This window comes from Nannospalax galili, unplaced genomic scaffold, assembly GCF_000622305.1.
Source record: "Nannospalax galili isolate Female #2095 unplaced genomic scaffold, S.galili_v1.0 scaffold829, whole genome shotgun sequence".
In the NCBI taxonomy this organism is placed as follows: Eukaryota; Metazoa; Chordata; class Mammalia; order Rodentia; family Spalacidae; genus Nannospalax; species Nannospalax galili.
Window position 1 is genome coordinate 4821897 of NW_008360329.1, and position 9457 is coordinate 4831353.

A 9457-nucleotide genomic window follows, 5' to 3' on the forward strand; every position below is an offset into this window, starting at 1 on the left:
TTCTAAAGTTAATAAAAAGAATTGGTTTCTGAAGTGGCTGAATAAGATGTAGAAAAATACCAAGACTTTTTTCCTCTTCATATTAGCATAAATATTTACAAACAGACATGAAAGTTAATATTCTATTTACAAGGTTGGAGAGATGGCTCGGTGTTAAGAACATTTGTTGTTCTTCCCCTGGACATGGGTTCAATTCCTAGCACCCACATGGCAGCTAACCATCTATAGCTCTAGTTCCAGGGGATCTGACACCCTATTCTGACATCTGTGGGCATTGAATGACATGAGTGCATTTACATACATGAAGGGAAAACACTCATACACATAAAATAAAAATAAAATTTTATAAAATATTTACAGTGGAAGAGAAAAATAGTGATGAAAATAAGACTTAAATGAAGAGAAACATAAAATGCTAGAGAAGGAAATAAAACGATTTGAATAAGTGAAAAACCATCTCAGGGTTTAGACAGGAAGACAATATAAAACTGTCAACTTTCTCCAAACTAATATATGCTATATGGTGCAAAGTCCAAGTGAGGCCTTCCAGACTCAAGTTTGCTCATAGGAACTGCTGGGAAAATGAATGTTATGTTACCTAACCTCATGGAAACCACACAACACTGCACCTCAGAGGCTTTGTGTCTGTTACTAAAATCTTTTTTTTTTCTTTTTTTTCCTTTTGGTCTTTTTGAGACAGGGTCTCTCTGTAGCCCCAGCTAGCCTTGAACTTACAGAGATCAGCCTGCCTCTGCCTCTGGAGTGCTGGGATCAAAGGCGTGTGCCAGCACACCCAGCCTGTAGCTAGAATCTTAAGAGCAGGAAGTGGGCCAGAATCCCCAGAATCCCCAGAGGGACAATGGACACAAATCTCCCATGAGGTGGTGAAGGCATTCCTATCAACACCCACATCCTTATCTCCTATTATTTACAACTTATATCTCTGTAGCAAATGGAGGAGACAGAAAAGACACTTTTCTGTTGCCTCTTGCTTTTCATATTAATTTCATCGGCTGGAGCCTGTCATTCATAATCTTGTCCCAGGGACAGAATCATGAAAATCATGAAAGTTTTAATTTTGGATATAATCATTATAAAATGTAAATGGATGAATGCTAAAGAGTTGCTAAGAAAGATATAGATGGAGTTTATATTATCATATATAGAACATTTTATAAAGCTAATATAGCTTTTATTAAGCCATGTTACTAGGGGCTGGAGAGATGATTCAGAGGTTAAGAGCACTAGTTGCTCTTGCAGAGGACCCAGTTTTGGTTCCCAGCACCCACACTGCGCTAACAATCATCCATAACTGGGGGGAGGGGGGATCAAACACCCTCTTCTGTCCTCTGTGGGTGCTGCACAACACGAGTGCACTTACATACGTGTAGGCAATATACTCATACACATAAATTTTTTAAATGTTACTAAAAATACAGTGGTGGTGAAATCAAGTGGGAAATTTAGAAACAGACCTGCATGTATGTAATGTTACATTATTATGAAAGTGATATTTTGGTATTTTGATTCAACAGAACAAAGACAATTTATTTAATAATCAATGACGCAAAGCTAGCTAGCCAAAAGAAAACAATGAAACTAGACCTTAGCTCAAATCATGTATTAAAACAAAAACACAACCCAAACAGATTAAAGACAAAGCAAAAGATTTTGAAATCCTGATGAAAATCAAAATAGGAATTAAAGAAATGACCAACAGTAGAAACGTTTATAGTACCAATATCTCAGTGACAAACATTAGTCATATCAATGTATCTGACAGATTTTGAAAGAAAAAAATTGCAAAACAAGTTGATTATAAAGTACTAATATCAACTGTAGTTTAAGTGTTGAGTTGAACCAAACAAGATTAAAAGACAATCAAAAAGGACAACCACAGCAGGAAAGGCATAAGGAGATGGTTAATCCTAACTGTCACCCTCACAGGACTGAGAGGCACCTAGATTAGTAAAGCACATCCCCACAGCAGTAAGAGGAGAAATTTCATTCTAAATGTGAGTGACCATCCCATAGGCTGGGGGCTAAGACTGATGGGAAAGGAAAGAAAGGGGAAGCATACTATCTCCCCATGTCACCCCCACTGCCCAGGTGACATGAGGTGAGCAGCCCCTCTGCCAACATGTTCCTGTTACCATGAGATTCTGTCTTATCACAGGCTCATAGCAAGGGAACCAGCCCACCAAGTTGAAATCTCTGAAATGAGGAGCTAAAATAAATGTCTCCTCTCTGAGGTTGTCAGGTACTATCTCTCAGCTATGAAAAGACAGCTAATACACCTAGGTAATTCAGAAAAGAGCAATTTCAAATGGCCACAAATAACACTACTTTTTACTATACACTAAAAGTAGTTACAACCAAGTAGTAGTCAGGGAATGCAATTACAGTAATTATAAGGTATCTTTTTACAGCCCCCATACTAGAAAATATTTTTAAAGGGTTAAATATTTTTAAAGTGTTAAAATACTTAAAAGTGGGGCTGGAGAGATGGCTCAGTGGTTAAGAGCACTGGCTGCTCTTGCAGAAGACCCAACTTTGATTCCCAGTACCTATATAGTGGCTAACAACCATAAATAAATCTAGTTCTAGGGTATCCAAGGCACTCTTCTGACCTCCATGGGTATTGCATGACATGGGTTCACTTACATGCATGCAGGCAATACACTCATGCACATAAAATAAAATCAATAAATTTTTCTAAAAAGTTTTAACAGCTACTGGAGGAGGCGTCTCATACTTGGGCCCTAAGAATACAATGAACTGGTTGCAATGACGGGCTCTTAGTGAGTGATTCGTAGCCAGTACTTCACTTCAGATTACCTATCTGTGAAGTAAAGATAACATATCACAGAAAGGTGAATACTAAAGGAGATAGAAATTCCATAATCACAAAAAAGTGCTTTGCATAGTGCAATTAGTCAATGAAGATATACTATATGATTACTGTTGGTAGAAATATGAATTTTAACAACTGCCTTATGGAGGTGTTTGGAAATAATTATTAAAAACTAAAACATATAAACCTTTATGGGACTGGAGAGATGTCTCAGCTGTTAAGAGCACTGGCTGCTCTTCTAGAGGGTTCAGTTCCCAGCACTCACATGGTGGCTAACAACTGTCCATAACTCCAGTTCCAGGGGTTTTAACACCTTCTTCTGGCCTCTGCAGGCTTTGTACAACATGAGTACACTTACATACATACATACATACATACATACATACATACATACATAACACTCATACACATAAAAGTAAATTTAAAAATTAAAATATGTACAACCTTTGAGATAGGAAAAACATTCCTGGAATTTATGTCATAGAAATAAAAGTACCAAATTAAGGCTACTTAGCACAGTGGCCAAGCTGGGCATAGTTTCCATTACTTGAAATCCCAGTACTCGGGGGTAGAGGCAAGAAGATCAAGAGTCGAGTGTCCTGGGCTACATAGTGAATTTGAGGTCAGCTTGGGCTATATCAGAACAGGTCTCAAAAAAACCAAAGCAATCAAACAAACATAACGGCCATAACAGGGGACAGAACAGTACTTATCAATGGAAAAACGGCAGTCACATATATCTATTTCTTGGACTAAGATGTGGATTAAAAAGAGAATGAGAGGGAGCGGTAGTAGCATACCTGAGGTTATTTCCTACTCAATGAGTCACATATGCAGAGAAGGCTGCACAATCTATCTGAAACCTGCTTTACTTTTTACAGCCCTCATTCTATACATTCTAGACATACATTCTATAGACATATATAGATACATATGTATCAGAGTATATAACATATATGGCTACATGTTAATGAAACTGTGTTTTATTACGTATGTATGTAAATATACATTTTATGAGTTTTTTCCAAGCTCATCTGGGACTCATGATGTAGCTCCAGTGAACCCTGAACTCTTAATCTTCTTGCCTCAGCCTCAGGAGTGCTGGAATTTCAAAGATTCTATCCTAGAGAAACTCTCCCTAAACACAAGGATTGTCACTGTAGAGCAGTTTATGATAGCAACGGACTAAACAAATTGGAGTTTTATTAATTATAAAAATAGAGAAAGGAGGGTACAGTTACACAATGGAATAATGTGTAGCTATGGAATGAACAAGACTATAACTTAAATATAGCTTATAAATGTTAAAAATAAGAAGCAAAGTGGGGAGAAATGTACAAGGATATATATGGTTCATTACCATCTCTATAAAGTAGAAAAAAAACAAAAGTATAGAGTAGTTATACAGACCACAAATCATGTAATATTTAGAAATTAGACATATTAGGTTTAAGTTGTTAGTTGATGGAAGAGAGGGAGAAAAAGAGACTGCAACTATCTTTGACATGTTTCTTGTTTTTTCAAAATTTCTAAGACCCACCTGTGGCAATGACTTATCCCCATCAGCATGCATCTTTAATTTCATCAGTGCGACCTTTGCAGCTGTCTCGCTATGTTTTGCACCTTTCCGTCTTTTACTTGCTGCTCCCCCTTCCTTGGAGTCTAAGAAAGAAGGGGGAACACATAAACACTTTGTCATTAAAATTTTAAGAATTTTCTTATGAAGCACTTGCTAACTATAGCCTTCAGCATATATAAATTACACATAGGACAGATATATAAGTATTATATTTACATGACTAATGGAAAATATACCACTGAAGTTGATTTAAGTAACTTCTCTCTCAAAAATATTTAGGCATGTACTTCTTTCTGATTTAACCAATTTACTCTATAAAGAAGTTACTAATGCTTTTACAAAACACTTTAGGATTTAGTTATAGATGAAGGTTTTAATAAAAGTACGCTATCAGGCTGGAGATGGCTCAGTGGTTAAGAACACTGACTGTTCTTGAAGACCCTGGTTCGAATTCCAGCAACCACATGGCAGCTAACAACTGTCTGTAACTCCAGTTCTAGGGGATCTGATAGCCTCTTCTGTCTTCTGCAGGCACTGCACAACTTGGGTGCACTTACCTACACGCAGGCAATGCATGAATACATATAAAATAAAAATAATAAATAAAATATTAAAAAAAGAATACTGTAACACTGATAAAAAATAAATAGGGCCAGATGTGATGGCGCACACCTTTAAACTCAGCACTCGGGAGGCCGAGTGGATCTCTGTGAGTTCAAGGCCAGCCAGGTCTACATAGTGAGTTCCAGGACAGCTGGATAAAATAATTAAATAAATAAATAAAAGTACACTATCCTTAATATGGAAGGAGAATTCTGCTGAGTAATGTACTGTCAGATAAGTCTCAGCTAGAGCCTTTGCTGATGCTTTATATTATTGGCACAGCTGAACCTTATTAGAATTTACTCTTTAGACAAAGCAGTCCACAAAGACAACCTCATCAGCATATCCAGCTATAATGGTTCACTAGCTGATCTGCGCAGCCCAGCAAAATAGACTACCTTGTGGGATACTTAACAATTTCCAAAATTTCACTGATAGGTTGAGGTAGGTTTTGTGAGAAATACTGTAACAAGAATGTCATGAAAATGCAAGTTATTACAACTGGGGCTGTTAACAAAACTTCCATAACTGGAAGTAAAGGTAAGAGTAAGGAGCACTGGACTAATAAACTCATACCAGTAAGGAAAACAGGCACACAAGCTTCCTAGTACTTACCAATAATATCTCTGACAAGTTTCTGTGTGGCAGCCATCCGAGGCCTTGGGATCTCCAGTTTTTCACACTCATGATCTGACTGATGACGGTGTCTACAATAAAGACAGAGCTATGACATCAGTTCATGTATTTACATATAACTTACGCAAATACACAAAGCTTGAACAGTCTGAGTGATGACCTTAGGCAAAAATTCTTCTCACAATAAGGACATATAACTGCCATAAGCTCTTTTTCAGTACAGTCCTTGAATGAGCATGAGTAAGATTTGTGTTTATCTGTCTTCAGTCTCTCACCGATTACAGTCACCTAAAAACATAAAAAGGGAAAATGAGATTACATTTCCCATTCAGAATGACTACACAAATCAGTGTTAGAAGGCACCATTCATATCATTGTGGTTTAACCTTATTAGATTAAGTTGTATATTCTTATACACAAATTATAAGGAATGTTTGTATGAGAAATGATTACCAGGCTGATTTCTGATTGTTCTGCATTTTCATAACTTTCCTAATGTGTTATAGTTATGTTTTAAGCCAAATTAAAATGACTATTCAGTTTCTCTACTCTTTTTTTTAAAGACTGGTCTACCTATGCAATGCCCTGGCTGGCCTTCAACTTCAACTTGGATCACAAAGCTGCACACCACAGCCAGCTTAGTATCTACAATTCCCCACCCCCCCCTTCAGGTGCCACTGCTTTATTTCTTTTTTCCAGTTAATTATTTATTTAATAACCACACAATTTTAATCTTTACTTTGCAACAGTGCCTTACAAAGATGCCCCCATGAGTATGCCAGGGCTGCAGAGATGGCTCGGCAGTTAAGAGCACTGGCTATTCTTGCAGAGAACCTGGGTTCAATTCCCAGCATCCACATGGCAACTAACAACTGTCCATAACTTCAGATCCAGGGGATCCGACACCCTCTTCTGACCTCCTCGGGCACTGCACTTACACACATGCAGGTGCACTTACACACATGCAGGCAATACACTCATACACATAAACACAATTCAGGAGCGAGAACTCTTAAAATTATATATTTACTCATGAGGCAAAGTTCTCAAAACCATAAACTATTTCCCATACTATATTTTATTGCCAGAAAACACTATATCACAAGATTATTTTGAAGGAAAAACAAATAAAAAACAAAAACAGAACCAGATCAGTCAGGTTATTGAATATAACGTAACTAGACTTCCAGTGCCGAATAAATTTAAGAAAATAGTTCCTTAAAATCTACACCAAGAGGAAATTCCTTTATATTAATGACAGTACTAATTTAATGGATTTAAAAACTTAAATATTCTTCCAAATCTGTTGCAATGGCATAATGGCAAATTTATTTGTACTTGAGATCTGGTAATTTAAGAGATAGTCATAGAAATAAAATGTTACCATAAGAAAAAAGGAAAGGGGGCCAGATTTGTAACTTGCATAAGAAATACCAATAAATTTTACTATGACTCTAAATGGGTATTTCCTTTCATTTAACCCTACATGATACTAACATTTTTACTTTCCTCAGATAGATCACAAAAAAAGGGTCAGATTTTAACTAAAGCCCATGGAGCCTTAGTTTTATATAACTGAGAGAACAGAAATGAAAATCTTCTTTCTGCCTCACCAGGAAGCGATTCAAAGTAATATGTGAGTATCAGGCTTAGGACAATTTCTCCAGATTTCCTTTGCTGACCTATTTGGGTCTATTACACTTCATTATTTATTATTAGCAATAAGAGTGCTATTTTGGTTTCTACCTGCAACTCCCTTTAATCTATTAATTCGTTAGGAATAAGGATGAGGGATTTTATTTTTGTTGGACTAAGGGCTTGTTCTTAGTAATCTAAAGCTGACTGGGACAGGAAAATTTACTGCCATAGAATCCTACTGAACAGATGCCAGTGAAAATGAATACTACAGTGAAGGGAACAGTGGACTGGAAGGAGACTATGATCTGAGCACCAATTCCAATGTGTATTATAAATGTGCTGTCTAATGCTATGAGTGGTCTTCTTAAACAGAAGCACTATGAGGATAAAAATGTATAAATAGCAAATAGGTCAATTTTTCTTTAAAATAGAGAAAAATAATATAAACGAAGTAAAATTCTGTTCACATAGTTTAGGATGCTAAATTTTAATCTCTGGTACACTGACTAGCCTTAAATCAAATCAAATTCTGAAAGAAAGTACATGAATACAAATATGCTTTATCAGATAAGAGAAAATAAACATACCTCAGGACAACTATGAGAGTCCTTGCTTCTGTGTTCAAGGCTTAAATATTTCAAAAAAGTGTTTATTTAAATGCAGTCAAACAAAGCACTTTAAGTCACTTGAGCTATTTCAATGTTTGATATCCTTAAGATAGTTATACTTTCTACATTGGTAACGTTCATGTAAGAATAAACTGAAATGCCACATAAAGGCGCATCTTCTCTCAAAAGTTTTCAACCATAAATGTTCAACTTCAATTTTAGTCAAAACAATATACCACTCTAAGTTATCTTCACTTTGAATGCTTTAAAGTGCACGGAAAAACAAATGGATCTTCCTATTTCTTTTTAAAGGCGTAAGTAAAATAATAAGAAGGAAAGGAAGCCCCAATTCTGAATGACTCAGAAGCATGCCATACTTTTATTTACTTCTAACAAATCTTCTGAATTATGTTCTGAAGAATTTTTTCTTTCAGTACTCTAACAAATCAAATATTGATATTTGGAAGTTTAATGGTAAATAAAGTATGTTTTCCCAAAGCCTTGATTGGTATACAGGCTGTATTTGCAAATTATGTGTTCAAATAATACGCAATAAATATCCCTTTTAAGGAATATAATTATAGGTTGGATTATTTTCATTTGGTAATTAAAATACTTAGTAATAATCATAGCTGGATCTTTTAAGAGTATATTCTTTATTTTGTGAGTATTATTTTCTCCTTGTAATTAAGACACAAATTTTACACAAAATTCACATATATAATCTAATTTCAAAAAATTTAAAGACTAATCACATCTGTGTATAAACAATCAAAGCCTATAACTAGTCAGTTTTTTTAAAGTGATTACTACACTGAATATCAACTATCAAAGACTAAAGTTACAAGTATTTTTAAATCACTATAATTCTCAGACATTAACCCCATACTAACTAAACAACAAAATTATTTTCAAATTTTGCATAAAAATTTAACTTACCAAAATATTCCTGAACAACCATCACATACAAATGGAAGAAAATCTAAAATTGGGGGGAAATGTGGTAGGTACTGTCAGTATCTGATTTTAGTTTTCTTAAGCAAAAAGAATCTATTGGCTAACTCTATAAGAGTACTTTTCTCTCAAATACCCCAGTATAACAAGTCACTACATAATCCCTGTTAAACAAATGCCATCAACCATTCAATAATTCTGGAAAGACATGATTGAATTAGCAGGTGGTAGCTGATACTTGCAGTCGCTTTGTTAAATAGGATACATTTTGTTTTGTTTCCAACATTTACTAGGTCTTGTTTTTGAGAGCTGTGTACTATAGAAAGTCTACGCATGAAGTAGAAATTCTGGGTTTTAATTCTGACACCATTAATCCATCAATATTAAGTAGATTACCTAATAATCTTAGATCCTTGTGGTACATGATATAGACTATATACTGTATACACATATATTGTATATATGTATCTCTCTATAGGTATACACAATACACAAAAAGCCCAAAAACTCTATTATTAGATAATATAAGCAGATAAACAGATATAAAGATCTAAGCATATGTGTAGACATGTACATGTATGTATG

At 35.3% G+C, this 9457-nt stretch overlaps 1 protein-coding gene across 2 annotated transcripts in view; it reads right to left on the minus strand.

Annotated features, from left to right (window-relative positions):
* Zfand1 (zinc finger AN1-type containing 1) overlaps positions 1-9457 on the minus strand; it is a 23766-nt gene that overhangs the window by 11629 nt on the left and 2680 nt on the right. Inside the window, exons 2-6 of one of the 2 annotated variants that reach the window (XM_008826079.2) lie at positions 8858-8900; positions 7898-7937; positions 5833-5960; positions 5652-5743; positions 4395-4516 (exon numbers count right to left, since the gene is read on the minus strand). In XM_008826079.2, the coding sequence (XP_008824301.1) occupies positions 4395-4516; positions 5652-5743; positions 5833-5960; positions 7898-7937; positions 8858-8900 (425 nt within the window). The remainder of the gene's footprint in view (positions 1-4394; positions 4517-5651; positions 5744-5832; positions 5961-7897; positions 7938-8857; positions 8901-9457) is intronic. The other variant, XM_008826082.2, reaches the window with a different exon arrangement.